General features: G+C 47.4%; 1 protein-coding gene across 1 annotated transcript in view; it reads left to right on the top strand.

The window, feature by feature from the left end:
- Positions 1 to 22,618, top strand: part of LOC147109099 (latent-transforming growth factor beta-binding protein 2-like) — an 817,740-nt gene that overhangs the window by 728,414 nt on the left and 66,708 nt on the right. The window contains exon 28 of the mRNA XM_086002712.1: positions 15,542 to 15,685. Within this exon, the coding sequence (XP_085858838.1) occupies positions 15,542 to 15,685 (144 nt within the window). The remainder of the gene's footprint in view (positions 1 to 15,541; positions 15,686 to 22,618) is intronic.

The raw sequence follows: 22,618 nt of genomic DNA, 5'->3' as shown, positions 1-22,618 counted from the left end.
AGAAAACGAAATAAAGAGAGGGAAAGAAAGATCGAATTAAGAGAGATAAAATAGACAGAAAACTCCAACAATAATTAAAACCTGAAAGAATGAGACTCCACACTTGTAAAAGTAAATTTTCAGTGCCAGAGAGGTTGTTTGGTTGTAATTAAGACTTATCACGCTATTAAAAATTCGCTTACACTTGCTGGACAAGCCCTAACTTTTTCTGCTGTGTTTAGTGGGTATCTAGTGGGTAAGTACCCCAACTTCAGGCCCGTCATGTGTTTGAATGTTGAATTTCTTGGTGAGGTACCGGTGTGGCAAAGCTTGTGGAGGAGCAGGGCAAATCGGACAGCAACTTCCTAATTTCCACGTTTAACTGCACATGTGCGGACACCAGAAGTTGCTGCCCGATTTATTCTTTAATAACGGTGAACACTGAGAGCCTCACCGTTATTCTTACTGCAAAATCCGGACTATTGTATCCTGATTTACATGTCGCACAAATCTCATCCTCCAGGTTGTTCTGCATTCGACTGCAACTTTACTGCCCATGCTCTGACTATAGTGTAATATGTGTCACCTTGGCAGTTTGTGAACTAGATTATACTTCTGACAACTACACCACAGCAGTCATTAGTACTCCTAATGATTCGCTGACGACAAATTTCCTCAAAATGAACTGAATGTGTCAATTATTCTCTCCTTTTTAAGACAAGTGTTTCATCATAGGGAGGCTTTCTATTCAGCAGCCAGGCTGAAGGCTAACTAAACTCGAGGGAAGACTTTGGGGGGAAATTTAATAGTAAAGCGCGCTTGGGTTTGGGTTTGGGGGCGTTGTTAAAATCGGCGGAAATGTCAGCACGTCTGGAAGCCGGCTCCAACACGCCGACTTCCAGGTTTAACTCTGGCACGTTTCGATGCATGTGCGTAACCCCTCCGGAGAGGTGGATTACTGCTTATAATATTTAAATGAGCCAATTTGAACGAGATTTTCACCGGGATTTAAATTTGACAAAGCATACATGGGTTTCCCAGGCTTCCTGAAACTCTGCCATTGAAGAAGACTGAATGTCAATTCATGGGGCTCATTAAAAGTCGGGTATAAGGACATCAATAAATACTCCATACTCACAGCTGCTTTCTTACCTCCCACTGGGGAAGGATTTGTTGAGAGTACTTGTGGTGAGAGGTTAGTTTGTGCACTTTGGAGGTATTGAGACTCAAGATCAGGATGGATGGCGCCATGGCTGCCTTAGATTGGACCTCGGACAAGGAGCAAGATGACCATCAGCAGCAGCAACAGCCTGCTGTGCAGAGACCTGCAGGTGGTCAGCAGAGACGGGGAAGCAGCAGTGGTCGAGGTGCAAGATCTATAGAGCAGTGATAATGGGGGACTTCAATTATCCTAATATAGACTGGGATAGTAACAGTGTAAAGGGCAGAGAGGGGGAAGAATTTCTGGAGTGTGCTCAGGAGAACTTTCTTGATCAGTACGTTCCCAGCCCAACGAGGAAGGAGGCATTGCTGAATCTGGTTCTGGGGAATGAGGTGGGTCAAGTGGAGCAAGTTTCAGTAGGGGGCCATATAGGGAACAGTGATCATAGTACCATAAGGTTTAGATTAGCTATGGAAAAGGACAAAGAGCAATTGAGAGTCATAATACTTAATTGGAGGAGGGCTAATTTCAGTGGGTTGAGAACAGAGCTGGCCCGGGTAAATTGGAATCAAAGATTGGCAGGCAAATCTGTAATTGAACAATGGGTTGCCTTTAAAGAGTCGAGGTACATTCCCACGAGGGGGAGAAGTAGGGCAACCAAAGCCAGAGCTCCCTAGATGACGAAAGAGAGAGAGTAAGATAAAGCAGAAAAAAGGGGCGTATGACAGATGTCAGGTTGAGAATACAAGTAAGTAACAGGTTGAATGCAGAAAGTTCAGAGGGGAAGTGAAAAAGAAAATAAGAGGGGCAAAGAGGGAGTATGAGAATAGAATGGCAGCTAACATTAAAGGGAATCCAAAAGTCTTCTATAGGCATATAAATAGTAAACGGGTAGTAAGAGGAGGGGTGAGGCCGATTAGGGACCAAAAAGGAGACCTACACATGGAGGCAGAGGGTATGGCTGAGGTACTAAATGAGTACTTTGTATCTGTCTTTACCAAGGAAGAAGATGCTGCCAAAATCATAGTGAAAGAGGAGGTAGTGGAGATACTGGATGAGATAAAAATTGATAAAGAGGAGGTACTAGAAAGGCTGGCTGTACTTAAAGTAGATAAGTCACCAGGACCAGATGGGATGCATCCTAGAATGCTGAGGGAAGTAAAGGTGGAAATTGCAAAGGTACTGGCCATAATCTTCCAATTGTCCTTGGATACGGGGGCGGTTTGATAAAGTGCCACATAATAGGCTTGCCAGCAAAGTTGAAGACCATGGAATAAAAGGGACAGTGGCAGCATGGATACGAAGTGATAGGATACAGAGAGTAGTGGTGAACGGTTGTTTTTCAGACTGGAGGAAGGTATACAGTGGTGTTCCCCAGGGGTCAGTAGTCGGACCACTGCTTTTCTTGATATATATTAATGATTTGGACATAGTTGTACAGGGCACTATATCAAAATTTACAGATGACACAAAACTTGGAAGTATAGTGAACAGTGAAGAGGATAGGGATAGACTTCAAGAGGAGATAGACAGGCTGGTGGAATGGGCGGACACGGGCAGATGAAGTTTAATGCAGAAAAGTGGGAAGTGATGCATTTTGGTAGGAAGAATGAGGAGAGTCAATAAAGGGTACAATTCTAAAGTGAGTGCAGGAACAGAGAGACCTGGGGGTATATGCTCACAAATCATTGAAGGTGGCAGGGCAGGTTGAGAAAGCAGTTAAAAAAGCATACGGGATCCTGGGCTTTATAAATAGAGGTATAGAGTACAAAAGCAAGGAAGTTATGATGAACCTTTATAAAACACTGGTTTGACCACAACTGGAGTATTGTGTTCAAATCTGGGCATCGCACTTTAGGAAGGCTGTGAAGGCTTTAGAGAAGTGCAGAAAAGATTTACAAGAATGGTTCCAGGAATGAGGGACTTTAATTACGTGGATAGACTGGAGAAGCTGGGGTTGTTCTCCTTAGAGCAGGGAAGTTTGAGAGGAGATTTGATAGAGGTGTTCAAAATCATGATGGGTCTAGACAGAGTAAATAGAGAGAAACTGTTCCCATTGGCGGAAGGGTCATGAACCAGAGGACACAGTTTTAAGGTGATTGGCAGAAGATCCAAAGGTGACATGAGGAAAAACTTTTTTACACAGCAAGTGGTTATGATCTGGAATGCTCTGCCTGAAAGGGTGGTGGAGGCAGATTCAATCGTGGCTTTCAAAAGGGAATTAGATAAGTACCTGAAGGAAAAAAAATTGCAGGGGATTGGGACTAGCTGAAGTGCTCTTGCAGAGAGCCGGCATGGGTCCGACAGGCCGAATGGCCTCCCACTGTGCTGTAACGATTCTAGGTCGCAAGAGGCACTACCCACCTAACAGGGTTTACAGGCAGAGGCTTAGCTTCCTTGACCGCTCGGAAGAGCAGTGCTTGCGGAGGTTGACATTGTCATGTCAGGTGGTGGTAGAAATCTGCAGCCTCAGAAGAAGACCTGCTCCCTGCTGGACCTGGGAGCCATGCATTACCAGTGGCTGTGAAAGTGACCACTGCCCTCAACTTTCCTTGCAAGGTGCTACCGGAGACATAGCCAGGATCTCCCAGTCAGCTGTACATAAATACATAAAGTAGGTCACTAATAGATTGCTTGCCAGGGCCGGAAATTATGTCAACTTTGTCTGTGGTGGCACTAGTCAGAATGAGCAGATGCTCGGGTTTGCATCTCTGGCTGGCTTACCACAGGTACAGGGTGTCATCGACTGCATACGCCTGGCATTTCGCATACCCCCAGATCAACCAGGAATATTCGTAAACCACAAGGAATTCCATTTGATCAATATTCAGCTGGTGTGCAACCACAAGAAAAGGTTTATGCGTGTGTGCGCCAGATTCCCAGGGAGCTGCCACGGTGCTTTCATTCTGTGGCAGCCCAAGCTCCCTGACCTCTTTGGACCTGCAAGCAGACTTAAGGGGGTAGCTGCGAGGGGACAAACGGTACCTCTTCAAACTTGCCTGATGACACCCGTGAAGAGCCCCACTAATGAAGCCCAAGAGCGGTACAACGACAGCCATGTGACCACCAGACGTGTCCTTGAGCAAGCGATCGGCGTACTCGATGCGCTTCAGGTGCCTGGACAGATCTGGCGATGCCCTTCAGCACCAGCAGCAAGGGTCTCCAGAATGATCGTGCTGGGCTGCGTTCTGCACAACATTGTGTAGCAGCGAGGATTGGAACTGCAGGAGGAACAAGGCGCTAAGCACACATTGCCTGTGGACAAATCTAATGATGATGAGGAGGAGATTGATGATGGTGTCCCCAGTGCAGCACCAGCCACTCTCACTGATGCCCGAGATTCCCTTGTAGCTGTACGGTTCAGTTAGTCACTACCACTGGACTGATGTAACAATCACATCCAACGGCCACTCTCCTCCCCCCACGCCCCATCCCCAATCCGACAGACGCAAAGTCATCCTATAACCAACCAACCATCCATCCATTGCACATCCCCCCCCCCATTGGTCCCCGTCAATTCATGTCCTCCCATTCATCAACAAACAACTGAAAATGTGAGTTGCCACCCAGCAACCAAATATGAGCAACACGGGAAAGTAGTGCAAAGTAATAAATTTTGTGATTCTACTAAACAACGGAAACTTAACAACATAACATTTTGTCAAACACCCATGTGCATTCCCTTGTTGAACTACAAAGCTTTACTCTTGCTTTCCCGACTGCCCCTATGTGGTGCAATCCCTGTGGCTTCAGCAGAGGTAGAGGCAAGTTGCTCAGATCCCTGTTCTGACTGCTGAGATGTTCTTGGCTGACGACCTCTGGGTGTTGGAGCCCGTTTGGGCCCCGCCAAAGACTGCTCCACCTGTGCAGGGGCAGACTTGGCCATCGGGAGAGGCGGCAACATGTTGGATGCTGGCTGGGGCTGGGGGGGGGAGGACAACGGGCGAGAAGTGGGAGCGCTTTGAGCGGAGTTCCCACTTCCATGTCCCCTTTCGGCATCATCCATTCTCATGGGCCAGCCACACTTCGCTGCTACCACTCTGCTGGAGAACAGCATGGTGCAGATCAGTGATGCACTGTAAGGCCAAGGCTAAGCTGTCTGCCATCCTATTTAAGGTGCCAGACATGTTTTTTTTTATTCATTGATGGGATGTGGGCATCGCTGGCTAGGCCTGCATTTAGTGCCCATCCCTAATTGCCCTTGAGAAGATGGTGGTGAGCCACCTTCTTGAACCGCTGCAGTCCATATGGTGTAGGTACACCCACAATGCTGTTAGGAAGGGAGTTCCAGGATTTTGGCCCAGCGACAGTAAAGGAACGGCGATACAGGTCCAAGTCAGGATGGTGTGTGGCTTGGAGGGGAACTTGTAGGTGGTGATGTTCCCATGCGTCTGCTGCCCTTGTCCTTCTAAGTGGTAGAGGTCGCGGATTTGGAAGGTGCTGTTGAAGGAGCTTTGGCGAGTTGCCGCAGTGCATCTTGTAGATGGTACACACTGCAGCCACAGTGCGCCGGTGGTGGAGGGAGTGAATGTTGAAGGTGGATGGAGTGCCAGTCAAGCGGGCTGCTTTATCCTGAATGAGTGTTGTTGGAGCTGCACTCATCCAGGCAAGTGGAGAGTATTCCATCACACTCCTGACTTGTGCCTTGTAGATGGTGGAAAGGCTTTGGGGAGTCAGGAGGTGAGACACTCGTCGCAGAATTCCCAACCTCTGGCCTGCTCTTGTAGCCACAGTATTTATATGGCTGGTCCAGTTCAGTTAGAGTCTCGCTTGTTGGAGATGGTCATTGCCTGGCACTTGTGTGGTGCGAATGTTACTTGCCACTTGTCAGCCCAAGTCTGAATGTTGTCCAGGTCTTGCTGCATATGGACACGGACTGCGTCAGTATCTGACGAGTCTCGAATGGTGCTGAACAGTGTGCAATCATCAAACATCCCCACTTCTGACCTTATGATGGAGGGAAGGTCATTGATGAAACAGCTGAAGATGGTTGGGCCTAGGACACTGCCCTGAGGAACTCCAGAGTCTGCACGGCCATGGTCTTGGCCTGCATGGGCTCACTTGATTGCTGCGATTGATGTGTCACGGAATTGGCCAATCTGTCCACGGAAGAAGACATCCGCGCAATACCCTGTGACATCAACCCACTCATGCTTGAGCTGGACTCCTCCATTCTCTCTCTAATCATGGACAGTGTGGTGGAAGGCTTGCCAGTACGTTGCAGAATTTCTGCTGCCCTTCAATGATTATCCTTTCATCAATGGCCCCTGAGCTACCGCATCTGTGTCCAGCTGAGCAGAGCTTGGAGAGAACTGCGCCCTCCAACGCCATCTCTTCAAAGTTGTTCCTGCCTCCACTATCTGCTCGTGCTCACTTGTGAACTGTGAGTCACCAGGTGAAATCCGAACTAACTGCCTCGCACCGAAGTGTGAGTATCTGTGCTGGTGCACGGTATGCATGAGTCCTATGGCGGTGTAACCTGAGGGTTTGTCATCCTGGAGGCCTGTAAGCGTGAAGGTGCTGGTGAAGAGAAGAGATATGAATGAGTACTGGCAAGGTAAGAATATTGCAACTTAGCATTATGAAGATGATCATATTTCATTCGCTGCTGAAATCAAGTCAGCATTTCTGAGTGTTGTATGACATGTGGGTCGCTGATATTTAATCGTGTCACCAGGTAGCTGGGAGTTGCCAATCCCTCCATCTCAGACAGCCAGTGACGTCAAAACGCCACTGATCTCCAACTCCTCCCCTCTGCAGCTGTCAACTGCGCAATCTATGGAGGACCACTTCCGGTCCTCTCCTCTCCCTAGTGTTCGGTGCTCTCTTCAGCAACAAGAGAAATAACAGACCTATTTGTGAGTGTAATGGCATGTGTTCACCCAATGGATGCAGTGCATTTGGTGAGGGTGACTGTCAGGGAGTGGCATCAAATTGCATAAGGATCAGGGTGAGTGGCAGTGATGGATGGATAGATGGAGATGTGAGGAAGTGCATAGAAACACTTGGAAGGTAAGTAGGTGCGAGGAGTGATGTGATGGAGTAGGCTTGGCAAGGCAGGGTAAGGAGGGGGGTGATGTGCACAACAGGATGTAGGTGAATGTGCAACTGTACTCACCTTTCCTGACCTGGTTAGGTCATTAAAGCACTACCTGCGTTGAATCCAGGAGCGTGGCACAGTGCTCCTGCTGCTGACCTCTTCGGCCACCTCCAGCCACGTCGCCTTATTTGCAGCAGCAGGTTTCTTCCTCCCAACGCCGGGGAAGAGTATGTCTCTCCTACTCCTCACTGCACCCAGCAGTGCATCAAGGAATATGTCATAAAGTCTTGGTGTAGCCCGTGACCGTCCTGAATCCACGACAGCACTTTCCCTCACCTTTGCTGCAACTCCTACAAATTCCATCCTTGGATTGAACCCTTTAAATGCTCCAGTTGAGATTGTGTCCTGCGGGTCCACACCACGCCAGCTGACGCGCATTCAACGCCAAACCCAGAAGTAATATTATAATGAGGTCTGCCTCCCCCACTCCGAAAGCACCTCAGAGTTATTATCGGGGCCTTTAACTCCGTTCAGTCCACGGAAATGAGGAAGTGGTGGAGTTAAGGTCGAGGTGGCCGACATACCTCCCCATTCCCACTCCACCACCATTTTTCCCAGGGCCTTCTGCTGGGTGGCCCAGGCACATATGCCTCAATCAGGCGGGAGCCTCTTTAATATATGTGCATGAATACGACGTGCATAGGAACCCAATGCAATTTTAACAATGTTAAAATAATTTTGGTGGAACTAGGAGGAATAGGAATGCTCCACAAAAATAATGTGGGCCGCTGCCACTCTGGGCTCCCCCTCCACGATTGCACCCTTGCCCCCCTCCCCCAGACCTACCTTTCTGCCGGCCAACAAGGTGCCCTCTCAGGGCATGCAACTCACCAACCGCATGCTAATGAGACCTGGCCGTCAAAATCTGAGGGATTGGGCAGCCAGCCTGTCCGCCCTATAGTCAAAATCTACCCTCTGTTGTCAGCTCTAGCTAGCAAGCTTTTATTTAATTAGTTTATGGGATGTGGGCATCGCTGGTAAGGACAGCATTTATTGCCCATCCCTAATTGCTCTTGAGAAAGTGGTGGTGAGCCGCCTTCTTGAACTGCTATAGTCCATGTGGTGAAGTTACTCCCACAGTGCTATTAGGAAGGGAATTTCAGGATTTTGACCCAGCGACGATGAAGGAACGACGATATATTTCCAAGTCAGGATGGTGTGTGACTTGGGAGCTGAACTTGGAGGTGTTGGTGTTCCCATGCACCTGCTGCCCTTGTCCTTCTAGGTGGAAGAGGTCGCAGGTTTGGGAGGTGCTGTTGAAGAAGCCTTGACGAGTTGCTGCATTGCATCTTGTAGATGGTACACACTGCGGCCATGGTACGCTGGTGGTGGAGGAAGTGAATGTTTAAGGTGGTGGATGAGGTGCCAATCAAGCGGGCTGCTTTGTCCTGGATGGTGTCGAGGTCCTTGAGTGTTGTTGGAGCTGCACTCATCCAGGCAAGTGGAGAGTATTCCATCACACTCCTGACTGGTGTGACCACTGTTGAAACTGTGATCATTTAGCCAGCAAGCCAATTTTCTACTGCCTGTGGCTGCTAACAGATCACGACTTTTTTCAACTGTCAATTAACAATGATAACATTTCTGATCTATTTCTCATTTCATGCATCTGCACTCTAATTGAACATGCTTATTTTAATCTCTAAACCTGAAATGCCGTAGTGATCCCTGTGTAACGCTGGTGTGATTTTTCACCCCGTGGGGGGGACTTAAGCATGTTTGCTTTCTCCATAAGCAAAATCCCCCAAGGCAGCAATGATTAATGTGGTTCAGCAGTGCGGCTTTTAAGGGCCGTAATTATCCTGTTGTGTTCCTAACATCAAAGTGATCTGAAATTCAATCTGGGATTAATGTTTGGAATGGTCTAACACAGCCCCAAAATCCATTCATGCAGTAGAATGTATCGTGACCCTTGTCCATTTAAATTACTGGCTATTACTGGTATTGTTGTGGTAAATCTTTTTTTAAGACCCCCAGTAAAGAAGAGTACGCTATTTTCAACCTTCTACTTTCTTACAGTCCTATGAATTTTGAATAGGAGGAATTGGAATTGCACTATGAATCAAGTGAGAATCAACACAAAATCTCTGCTGTGATTGGAAGTCTGGCTATTTTTTTTTAAATCACCGTTTAAACACTCACGCCATCTTTCCCTTCACAAAAGCACATTGTTAAGAAAGGCACTTGTATATTCTTTATAACTTTAAGAAACTATAATATACTTTCTGGAACTGCTGACAGGTATTTCACTGCATCAGCTTCCTTTTTAAAAAAAAAAAATCAATTTGGTAGCAGTACACTTTTGTTACCAAGCACAGGTTTTATGCATGCCAAGGTAAATATGAGAGGTTTAACAATATCAGGATTTATTTTTTCGGTAAAATTATAATTTAGAAATTGTTAAAAAGTGGGTTTACTGAATGCGAGGCAGTAATCCAATTGAGATGTTCAGAGGATATCATGAACAGTTTGTTTCACATTGTATGACTTATCATCTAAAACCAGAAATTAGATTGCAGCTTTTTAAGTTAACGACTTGCATTTATATAGCCCCACTAACCTAGAAAAGTTTCACAAAGACGTAATCAAAAGAAAAAGGACACCGAGCCTTACCCACACATAACCACAAATGTTTGCTTTCGAAATCTGGATTCCTGGCTTATTTTTTTACCCTCCCTAAATCAAGAATAGTAAAGGTAATTTTAGTGCACTTAATGCCAACCCTGTTGAAATCAGCCAACTTAGCACAGATCAGGGATCAAAGCCGAGACCTTCCTGGTCCATGTGCTTGAATACCACATAACGAGGCAGATATTCCGGTCCCTACGAGTGTGTGCCTGCTGTGTACTCACCCGTAGGGACATTGGAAATGCCGGTTTTAGGCATGCACTGCGCATACGCTGGAAACCGGCATTTCCGATCTGTCAAGAAAGCTCTTGACAGATCCTCCGGCTGCCCGGGCACAGGGCCTCTGCAGGTGGAGAGTTCCGCTTTTTGGAGACCCTCTGCCCGCAGAAAACACTTACAATTCTTGCGCCTGGTAAAAGCAGGCGCAAGGCCTGCTTCTACCAGGATAAGAGTTGAAAAAAAGTTTTTTTTTAATTTCCACTGATTTATCATTTTAAATATACTTTAAAGAAAGGTAAGTTTATTTTTAGCCCCGTTAAAAACTTTAATTTTTTTCAAAAATTTAAATTTTTGTTTAAATTAGTTAATTATGTAATTTATAGTCATTTTAAAAATGTGATTTTTTAAAAAATTTATTTAAAGTTTTACAGTACTTATGATTTGGGGGTGATCTCTATTCATAGATTTGTTTTCCTGTCAAATCTCTAAATGGAGATTCCCTGCTCTGATTGGCTCCCCATGGCCCACGTGATCCCAGGGAGGCTGCGAACCACATGCGCCTCTGGGATACGTGGGCCCTGCACACCGACCGTTTGAAGAGGCCCAGCAACGGAACTCTGTGCCTCCCGGGAGCCCTCAGGTCCAGGCGCAGATTTTTTTCAAATCGCAGCCCTCCGCCCACAGGAGGCCTATGAACGGAATTTCTGGGCCATTTAATATTAATATTAATATGTTGTACTGTGTCTCACTAAGCCAGCTCTGCTTAAGGAACTTTGTTGTACTATCTTCCTGATCCCAACTTGCTTTCTGTCACTGCGCTTTCAGGAGCAAGAAATGAGGACAGTTTTGAACGGTAAAAAAACTTTTATTATCATTCTACAAATCTGCTGGCTAATGCAGTTCTATGAAGCTGAACTGGTCATACCAATTTTGCCTCCTTTTCTTAAATACTCTCAGCTAAGAACTTGAGAACATGATCCAATAAGAGCAGATAAGTTTGTGGCTAGTCAATGCTACGAGTAAAATTCACGATGATCTTCAAGGTTTACGATTGAAACTATTCAGGAACCTTTTAATTTATATTAATTAACATATTCTTTAAACCATTTTTCTTCTTAGACCAGTTTTCTTAAACTTTAAAAAAAATTAAAATAAGTTTAAAAATCTCAGCCAGTTTGCTGGTCTACCTTCATGTTTTTAATGATAAAGTGCAGACAGGAAAGTCTGCATTTTCCTGGCATTAATCATTTCAGTAACATTCTCTTAGCAGCTCTCGCTTCCCTTGGCTGCCTTTGGGTAGCACGGAGAAACGTTATGGATCCTCCGCCAAGAGATGGAATAAATTGGGAAGAATCCACAATATATATAGCAAGTTGTAGAAGGAGCAGATTTAGTGGGATGAATGGCCTTTTCTCATTCTCGGTTTTCTTATGTGCTTAGTAGGGAACCAACATCACCAACCATCACTCTAATGGTTGGCAAGAATTGCAATTCTACATTATTTTTATGTTATGTTTATTTGCTCGTCCCAATGCCAATCACTCCAACCTTACAGCATGTAAAAATCTAGGCCAATGGCTGCCTACCTGCAGCATCAAAATAAATTGAAGGATTATTCTAGTGTAAGAATATTAATAAGTACCCTCTTCCCCCTTAGGATTAATAACTAACTAAACACCCAAGTAACCCATTGAGTTTGGGGAATAAACACCCTGAAGCGCAAATGTCTCTGGGCTCAAACCTATAAGCTAAGGATGGAAGACAGTGTAGAACAAAATACAAACATTCATGAGGTTGCTTTTCATAGTGACACTCACTTTTTCAGTGACCAGTTTTTTATTTGTAGTTGAATAACTAAACCTATAGTTAAAATCAGTAGGAGCCAGAACATCTAATGTGTGTGGATTCAAATTAGTGAGATTTTTGGTAAGTACAGATAATCAAGATCACATTTCAGAGATATTAGGGAGAACATAAGAACATAAGAAATAGGAGCAGGAGTAGGCCAATCGGCCCCTCGAGCCTGCTCCATCATTCAATAAGATCATGGCTGATCTGATCCTAACCTCAAATCTACTATCACTCACCATCCCACCCGAACCCACGTGATCTCCCGGGAGAGGCGAAAAACCAGATAAAAAAAAACAATGGCCAATTTGGGAGAAAAAATCTGGGAAATTCCTCTCCGACCCATCTAGGCGATCGAAATTCGTCCAGGAGATCACTCTGTCCCTATATTTCTACAGTACTTACCTTCTGTAAAGGCAATCTCCACCCCAGCCAGGAACAGGAATAAAACCATCTCCTGAAATCTAACAGAATTAGAACACAAGAAGTAGGAGCAGAACCAGGCTACACGGCCCCTGGGCCCGCTCCACTACCCACAGGGCCACGACCATTCCGAACCTAGACTCATGTCCAATTTCCTGCCCGCTCCCCGTAACCCTTAATTCCCTTTACTTCTAGGAAACTATCTATTTCTGTTTTAAATTTATTTAATGATGTAGCTTCCACAGCTTTCTGGGGCAGAAAATTCCACAAACCTACCATCCTCTGAGTGAAGAAGTTTCTCCTCATCTCAGTTTTGAAGGAGCAGCCCCTTATTCTAAGATTATGCCCCCTAGTTCTAGTTTCACCCATCATTCGGAACATCCTCACCGCATCCACCCAATCAAGCCGCTTCACAATCTTATATGTTTCAATAAGATCGCCTCTCATTCTTCTGAACTCCAATGAGTAGAGTCCCAATCTACTCAACCTCTCATCATATGTCCACCCCCTCATCCCCGGAATTAACCGAGTGAACCTTCTTTGTACTGACTCGAGCGCAAGTATGTCTTTTCTTAAGTATGGACACCAAAACTGTACGCAGTATTCCAGGCGTGGTCTCACCAATACCTTGTACAACTGCAGCAATACCTCCCTGTTTTTATATTCTATCCCCCTAGCAATAAAAGCCAACATTCCATTGGCCTTTTTGATCACTTGCTGCACCTGCATACTAACTTTTTGAGTTTCGTGCACCAGGACCCCCAGATCCCTTTGTACTACAGTACTTTCCAGTTTCTTGCCATTAAGATAATAACTTGCTCTATGATTTTTCCTGCCAAAGTGCATAACCTCACACTTTCCAGTATTGTATTCCATCTGCCAAATCTCTGCCCACTTACTTAGCCTGTCTATGTCCCTTTGCAGGTTTTTCATGTCCTCCTCACTCACTACTTTCCCTCCCATCTTTGTATCATCTGCGAACTTTGATATGTTACACTCGGTCCCCTCCTCCAAATCGTTAATATAGATTGTAAAGAGTTGGGGACCCAGCACTGACCCCTGCGGAACACCACTAGTTACTGATTGCCAGTCTGAGAATGAACCATTTATCCCAACTCTCTGCTTTCTGTTAGAGAGCCAATCCTCTATCCATGCCAGAACATTACCCCCAATCCTGTGATTTTTTATCTTGAGCAATAATCTTTTGTGTGGCACCTTGTCAAATGCCTTTTGGAAGTCTAAATACACTACGTCCATTGGTTCCCCTTTACCCACCCTGTATGTTACTTCCTCAAAGAACTCAAGCAAATTTGTCAAACATGACTTCCCCTTCATGAAACCATGCTGAGTTTGTCCTATTAAATTATGTTTATCCAAATGTCCCGTTACTGTCTCCTTAATAATGGACTCTAAAATTTTACCAACCACAGATGTTAGGCTAACAGGTCTATAGTTTCCAGCCTTCTGCCTACTACCCTTTTTAAATAAACTACATTTTAAAATAGTCTAATGAGCTTCTTATTATCTCTTAAATACAACATGATAGGAGATTCAAAGAGATGAACCTATGGCATTACTGACCTAGCAAAAAGAATGACTCTTGTGTTGTGCAGACAGGGACTAGACCATTTTATTGCTTATTTTACGTATTGGAAAAAAAAATCCTTCTGGATATTTACTTTTGTTTTCCTGTTATCTGAGGTACATTATCTTTGTTTTCTGTTACCTTGTGATGTGGATAAAGCTAACAGAGTCCTATCAATCTGATGCTTTTCCGCTACTCACGAATGGTCTATTCTACCTTGTTAGGGGGTTTAATGTCATTTACTTACATATAGTTTATTGAAAAGTCAGAAGCCTGAAAGTTGCTGTTGGTAATGCAGGTTAACAATTAATATAAGCATTACAGCTATTGTCAGTAGTAATTTCAGGAGTACAGAGTCAAGGTATAAGCTCACTGAAAATGGTTTGTTCAGAATAGGTAGATTTGAAAATGGAGCAGCTGAAGGTGCCATTGACCTGAGATGAAACTCATCACTGCCATTGGGCTGTCAGTTTTACAAGATGTGTGTGGGCTCTTCTTGATGAGATGCACCTTTAAAAAGCTGCCAGTTAATCAGTATTTTAAAGAAGTTTGAGAATCAATCTGTTTTATAAAAGAAAATTGTCACACTGCAGTTTAATATCTTAATAGTTCTCGATAATAAAGAAGTGTTGATAAAATGTTTTTCAACTATTTATCAAATCCTGCTAATTTACTGTTTGAGATAAGTGGCTTTCCTGCACTATTGCACTGAAGACATGCATTAGACTAGTGAGCAAAGGGAAACCTCACCACAAAGAAGATTAAGGGGAGATTTAATAGAGGTGTTCAAAATTATGAGGGGTTTTGATAGGGCAGATAGGGAGAAACTCTTTCCACTGGCAGGAGGGTCGGTAACCAGAGCACACCGATTTAAGATAATTGGCAATAAATCCTGGGGGAGATTTGGAGAAATTGTTTTACGCGAGTTGTTACGATCTGGAATGCACTGCCTGAAAGGGTGGTGGAAGCAGATTCAGTAGTAACTTTCAAAAGGGGAATTGGATATATACTGGATAAGGAGAAACTTACAGGGCTATGGGGAAAGAGTGGGGGAGTGGGACTAATTGGATCGCTCTTTCAAAGAGCCGGCACAGGCACGATGGGCCCAATGGCCTCCTTCTGTGCTGTATGGTTCTGTAATTGCAAGGTGTCATACGTGATACATTCAACTGCCCACATTAATTGAGCATTGCAGCAGAGGAAGCCTGCTGCTTGCCAGTCAAGATGCTGAATTCCCATTACAATGGGCATACAATCGCTGTTCCCCAAGCATTGCGGTTGATTGTGAATGGCCAACAAGAGCCGTAAATGGATTCAGCAACAGATTAGTGATGGCCATGCAACCCTTTGCGAATGTTATTTTATTGATTGTTCAAGAGAAAATTTGTTTCAAATCTCAGTCTTCGTTGTTAGAGATCAACTAGCACAAATTCCTTTTAAAGGCTTGTAAATATAGCCCAGCATGTTTCTAATTTGCTATTCTAAAGTGGGTGATTTATACCAAGGAGGAGCACGTAAAATTTGAGGAAAATTAACTAATAGGACAGGAAGTAAATATATATATTTGATTAAACAGTCATTGCACTCTCCTTCTCAGACATTAATGAATGCGAAATGATGAATGGAGTTTGTGGATCAGCGCTCTGTGAAAATTTCGAAGGCTCCTTCTTCTGTGTGTGCATGGATGAGAATGAAGACTTTGATCCAGCAAGAGGCCAGTGCCGCCCTCGTGTAGCGATGGGTAAGTTAAACCGGAATGTGTAGAAATAACAGTCAATTTAGCAGTTTTCAGCTTGGGTTCTGACGATGCCTCTCAGGTACTTGATCCATTTTTTCTAACAGACACTGTTCCACCTGGTTTGATGCATTTATGCTGGTCCAGTAAAATTAAGCTGAACATTAAATGTATAAAAAAAACAAAATCCTGAAAATTTTGTATAGTAGGGTAAATTCATCAAGCCCTTGCTGCTAGCAATGCTTGGAGCGAGCACAGATCAGAAAATCAGAGCGACAGTGTTCCCCAGGGATCTGTACTGAGGCAATAAAAGCAGATAATGCTGGAAAAACTCAGCAGAACTGTGGAAGGGTTTCGACCCGAAACGTTGACTCTATTTCTCTCTCCACGGATGTTGCCTGGCCTGCTGGGTTTTTCCAGCATTTTCTGTTGTTATTTCGGATTTCCAGCATCCGCAGCATTTTGCTGTTGTATCTGTACTGAGGCCTCAGCTTCTCACCATGACTTGGATGAAGGAATAGAGAGTTGTATATCCAAGTTTGCAGATGACACTAAGTTGGAAGGCACAGTAAGTTGTGTGGCTGGGAGCAGGAAGTTTCAAAGCACATCGACTAATTGAGTGGGTAAAACAATGACGGAGTTCAATGTGGGGACGTGTGAGGTCGTCCACTTTGGATCTGTGACAGACAAATCGGAATATTTTCTGAATGGTGAGAGACTAAGGGGGAGAAATTCGGTATCGCCCCGTTTGGGGCGCAATTATCAGCCAGGCGCAAATTTAACGCCCGGCGCTAATTATCACCTCTGACTGCAAACTTGGCTTCTATCACCCCTGGAGTTGATTGGAGCGTTAAATCAGGCGCTACACACCTCTCTTAAGGCGCTAACGCCGAGGAACGAGGCACTAACTCAGAGCGCTGGCAAAGCTCATGTGATGTCAGTCAGCAATGGAACACAGACACACTGGCGCCGGCCAGTTCTTAAAGGGGAGGGTCGATCTTGCTCTCCATCCACATCCTGCTCATTGCAGCCTTGAATCTCGGCCTGGAGAGACCTGTACATCAATTCTGCTGGAAAGAACAATGGAGAGGCCCAGGGAAAGAGCTCAGAGTGCAGCCCCCACAGTCTCTTCTAAATAGATACAAGGAAGGTCAAATTAAAATGAACCTGCAGAGTGCTGCTCAGTACCCAAAACTCCTTCACACAGCGTTGAATCTCTCCAGAAGTCTCTCTCTCTCTCTCTCTCAGAATGTGTGGTGCAAAAATGTCACCGACAAAAAAAGGCAGGAAGCGGCTCCCTTTAAATAGCGCTCCCCCAGTCCCTTCCCGACTGCAAAACGCTCCCCTCGATCTGTTATTGCTAGCGGCAGGTGGTAAGGCAGGGGGCGCCACGCAATATCCGGTCCGGGGCGCTACCGGGGCATTGCGCACTCGACTGATGTCACGATCTGCGGGCGCAGGAGATCGTGGTGGTAGTGTTCAGCACCGCTGCAAAATGTCTGGTCAGTTTCGCGAGCGGCGCAAACATCGCCGCGGGAGGCACAAAGCAACCGAATTTTCCCCCTATGAGCTGTGGCAGAACAGGCTCGAGGGGCTGAATGGCCTACTGCTGTTCCTATGTTCCTATGACCCGGTGGTACCACTGAGATGAGTGAATGCCTGACTAACCGTAGTGGACCCCAGAGGCATCCCAGTCACAATATGTCATGCTTCCAACAGCACTGCATAAAAGAAAAGCATGTGAACATGATCAACAGTCAGTATAACCTGATTGGTGGCACCCACCAAGATACCACCAAGCATTTCTGCTAGCCCTGGCACATCTAGCTAGCAATGATCATAGGGAACTGTCTTATGAGGATCTGGGTCAAAGAGCCAGATACAATGCTGTGCCATTTGCTGCAAGGACACCTGAATGACCATGCAACATGGAGCTGACACATCGAGTGACAGTAACAGTCAGTTGTGGCTTAAAACTTGATTCCAACTCTTTGCAGGCATGCTGCAATGTTAACCTATGGGGATGGTACAGAGTGGCACAGAGGCCTACCGTCCTCACAACCACCTCATGCAACAGTTTCTCCACCTCAGCAGCCATCAAATAAGGGATCATATGCTGGGCAGCTCCATCAGTTGCTTGCAGACTCATGCTTGCTCCTTCCGTTTCCTTTTTCCTTCATTTCTGCTTGTCACTTCTTTTCCGTTAGCTGTTCTGTCAGAGGCGCCATCTTTCGGATCAGACGTTAAACTGACGCCTCCGACAGTGCAGCACTCCCTCAGTACAAAATAAATCATGCCACAGCTAACAGCTGTGCTCCATAGAAATAATAAAAAGTTATTAAATGCACGTCATTAAATACAAAATTGCGTATCTTTGAAATGGTGCTTGAAACACTAAGGGCTAGAAATTCAGTTGGTTGCGCCAGCCGTTAGCGCCTTAGGAGGAGTAGATGTCGAGCACTAGGCGCTTAGCACCCGGGCGCAGCGCGATCTGCGCTTCGCCCCAACTTCAGTAGACATTTAGCACCGGCGCAAAGTCTTTGCGCGCACTCAGCTGCGCGCGCAGATCATGACGTCATTTCCTCGTGCAACGCCCTTTGTGCGCCCCCAACCGGATCTTCAGTCGCGCCGGCCCATTGTGCGCCTGGCGGCCCTAGCGACTGTTGAGTGGAACGGTGCTCAGCCGATGCGGGCCGCGGGGAGCGCAAATTAAAGGGCACTTCCCCTGCACTATAAAAGGCTGCCATTTTGCAGCACTCATTCTTGTGAAACGGATCTTTGGAGAGAGACCAAGGTAGAGAGCTTACTGCCAACCAAAAACTCCCATTCCTACTGGGGGAGGAGAGAAGCTGTGTAACACTGGCGGCACACTATGTTACAGCTTGCCATGAACAGAGGGACAACCAGTAAACTAAGACAAGAGTATATATAAACAAGGCGAAAATATATTTATAAACTCAGGGATATACCTGTTTATACACTGTATGAATGGAACCGCGTTTATGTGTTCAACCATAAATGTATTTTGATGCTTTGGCAACATAAGATGTACCTTATCATGCCAATAAAGCGATTTGTATTGTATTGTATTGTATTGTACTGCTTTGGCCCAACACTAGGACAGGTATTTCTGGCTTCAGGCCACAGCTTTGCAATTGTTTTTGGCCTCATTGATATCTCATTGTTTGCCAGCATATTATGGGGGCTGCAATGGGTGTCAACGCTGGCTTTCACAATTACATCCAAAGGGCTCACAGACGCCGTGAGAGAGTGCGAGCCCTGGCTAGACGGAGAGGGGGCAACAGGCGTCGCCAAGGGAGGCCTTACCCACCCAGGGTCTACCGCCAGCAGTTCTCCTATCTCAACATGTCTGACGAGCAGTGTGTTAGGAGGCTGCGATTCCGAAGGGAGGTGGTCACAGAGATCTGCCAGCTGCTTCAGAGAGATCTGCAGCCACAGCTGAGGTGCAGGACGTCTCTGTCGGTGGCAGTGAAGGTGACGGTGGCTCTCAACTTCTATGCCACCGGCTCCTTCCAATCCGCTGCTGGGGACATTGCTAACATCTCCCAGTTCGCCGTGCATTGCTGCATCCGCCAGGTGACCAATGCCCTTTTCAGAAGGAGACGTCAGTTCATCTCCTTCCCCATGACCCTGGACAAGCAGCAACAGCGTGCAATGGGATTTGGAAGAATAGCGGGCTTCCCCATGGTGCAGGGCGCCATTGACTGCACGCATGTGTCTTTGCGGGCACCTGTGGAGAATGCCGAGGATTACCGCAACCGGAAGGGCTACCATTCGCTGAACGTGCAGCTGGTGTGTGACCACAGGCAGCTCATCCTAGCTGTCAATGCCCGCTTTCCAGGCAGCAGCCACGATGCCTTCATCCTGCGACAGACTACTGTGGCTGACATGTTCTAGGCACAGCCTCAGCCACGAGGATGGCTTATCGGGGACAAAGGCTATCCTTTGTGTACCTGGCTCATGACCCCGCCCCGCTCCGCGCGGCCAGGACCCCTGCTGAAGAGGCATACAACGAGAGCCATCAAGCGACCAGGAACATCATCAAACAAACAATCGGCGTCCTGAAGCAACGGTTCCGCTGCCTGGATTGTTCCGGCGGAGCCCTGCAGTATTCTCCGGAGCGAGTCTCCCATTTTGTGGTCGTTTGCTGCATGCTGCACAACCTGGGTATCCGCAGGACTCAGGCACTGCCACCACAGATTGGAGCACCACCTCAGGAGGAGGAGCAGGAGGAGGAGGACCAGCACAGGAGGGAGGCACAAGGTCCAAGGGCCGCCCGTCGGCGGCTTATTGAACGTAGGTTCTAGGCCCCCTCTCAGGGAATGGCTTGTGCCAATGAAAGAAGATGAATGGAGCCGCTCCGCAAGCCCTCAGCCGGTCAAGGCAACAAAGACTTCAAAGTTCAAACATGGACAATCTGAATAAAGAAACTTGTTTATTTCACAAACTCTGTGCCCTTCCCGCATGACAAACAACAACAGAAAAAACCCCCAAAAAACAGTCAGACACATAACTGGCTCCCACAACCTGGAGAGGATGATCAAAACAGTGAAACAAAAATGACCGTGATCCTCGGCCTTCATAAAAAACAAACATAACATTTTCGGCCTTCATAAAAACCAAACACAACATCCTCGGCCTTCATAACAAACAAACACAACTGCCCACACATTCTACTTTTTGCCCCACGAGGGCGATGCCTTGCGCATCCTTGCCTGGCCCCTGCCCGCCCTGCTGCTCCTCAATGTGAGCCCAGTGGCTGCAGCAAGGCTGGGGGAAGGCTCCTGAGGGGCACATGGCGTGACGGGAGGTGCCCTTGGGGGTCGGCCTGCACGAGCTCTGGCCCTCGAGGGGCCGGCTGGTGACTGCTGCAGCTGTGGCTGGGCGGCATCAGTCTGTCCAGCAGCTCGTGGCAGCTGCACTGGTGGAGTGGCAGTGGCGGCTGCAGGAATGGGGGCAAGCTGGCTGATCGCAGGCGCTCGCTGGTCGCCTGATACAGTGGCACTCGCCCGGGCCAGCACTGCAGCATGTGCAGCAATCTGCTGAAGGACAGACCGCTGTGCTGCTGCAGCGTGGCGGGTGCCCTGGCGATGCCTGCCTGATGCAGCGAGTGTGGCAGCAGTTAGTGCCCGTGTTGCCCTGGTCTGTGACCGCATGAGACCAGCCAGTGGCTGGACGGCACGACTGAGCATTTGGATACGAGCTGCCTGTGCTGCCCCGAATTCCTGCAGACTCCTGGCCTGTGCTGCCCCGAATTCCTGCAGACTCCTGGCCTGTGCTGCCCCGAATTCCTGGACACTCTTAGCCAGTGACTCTATGGAGTCAGGCATCCGTGCCACTACCACCATGAGCTCAGTGTGCCTGCGCTCAGAGTCGACGGCCATCTCCTCTAGGAGGCGCACCTCCTCTGCGCTGACCGTCGCAGGACTGGAGGCCGCACTCACCCTCTGGGGAGAAGGCCGCCGAGCTTCCCCACCCCTCCCGCGTTGCTGCAGGCCGCTGGGCCCCGGAACTTGACTCTCCTCCGACCCTTCCCCCAGTCTCCCCTCCAGGGAAGCCGCGTCCCCTACATCGCCATGGGCTGCCGAGGCTGAGGGTGCCACTGATGGGCCGGCTTCCTCTTCCTCCTCCTCCTCCTCCTCTTCCGAGGGGCTGACACTGGCAGCTTGAGGGACCTCCTCCTCACCTGGCGAGTCACCATCTGAAAGCAGGAAGGCACAAGAGTAGCTTTAGAGTGAGGACAGGGCATCAGAGAGGGAGGCATGAGTGGTGCCATTCACCGCATTGGTCGGACAGTGGCAAAGGATGTTGATCTGATGCGCAAGTGGAACGAGAGAGGTCCAAAAGGTGATGTCCTTACCATTGGTGCCCAGAACAGGGTCGGCATCTCCAGTGGCAACAGGGCCAATCAGCCGGCCTCCCATAATGCGCTCCACACGCTGGTCGAGGTCGGTGAGCTCTTGGAGCTGAGGTCAGCCTCCCCCGGTCGCAATCTGGCTACGCTTGTTGTTAGCCAGCTTGGCCTGCAAGAGAAAGGACGGCCTCTAAGTACGGTGTGTAGCCCTGATCTTGTCTGCACTGCCTCCCATGGTCGAATAGCTTGGACATTGTGTAGCCCTGATCTTGTCTGCACTGCCTCTCATGGTCGAATAGCTTGGACAGTGTGTAAAGTGCAGAATGTGCAATTGATGTTCATGCCAGTCCCATAGCTGCTGGATGAGGGCTGGCCATTAGGGCTTTCAGGTCCCTTTGTCCATAATGTGAGGTGCACATGCAAGGATGAGGAGGACACTGGAAAGAGTACTCACCCTGACAATCCGAGTGAGGTCGTTGAACTTCTTCCTGCATTGTACAGGATTCCTGGCAACCACGCTGTTGGATGTCACCCCGTTGGAGGCCTCCCTCCAGGCTTTGCGGTAGATGCTGGCCAGCGGCTTCTTGCCACTGTCAGGAAACAAAACATGGCGTTTTCGCTCCACTGAGCTAACCAGCAGCCTCAGGTCACCTTCGCTAAAGCGCTGCGCTCTCTCCCGGGCCTTCTGCATCGTCCTGGGCGGTAAAGAGTTGCAGCAGCAGTGCTCAGGCCTAGGTGGAGGGCTGCAGTGTCCAGGGCGTTGCAGGCAAACAAATCGACGCTTCCCCCTTTAAGAGCTGGCTGGGGCACCGCCGGCTTAGCGCCTAAAGATAGTCGTGCATCGCCAGTTTTAGCACAGCAGCAACCTCTTAGGGCGATGCTACTGAATATCGGCGAAGTGGCCTCGACTTTGCGCCGGGCGCAAACTTCAGCGGCCGCCCGACTTTACCGCCCCAAAAGTGGCTATACTGAATTTCTAGGCCTAAAACCCATGGCATTAGGCTTCAGTTAACCTGAACGACTTTGTAATCTAAAAGTAATTGCAATTGCAACTAGAATGGTTA

Source organism: Somniosus microcephalus, chromosome 12, assembly GCF_052327205.1.
Source record: "Somniosus microcephalus isolate GS21.2 chromosome 12, FLI_Smic_1.0, whole genome shotgun sequence".
NCBI lineage: Eukaryota > Metazoa > Chordata > Chondrichthyes > Squaliformes > Somniosidae > Somniosus > Somniosus microcephalus.
This window is presented reverse-complemented; position numbering and strand designations above follow the sequence as displayed.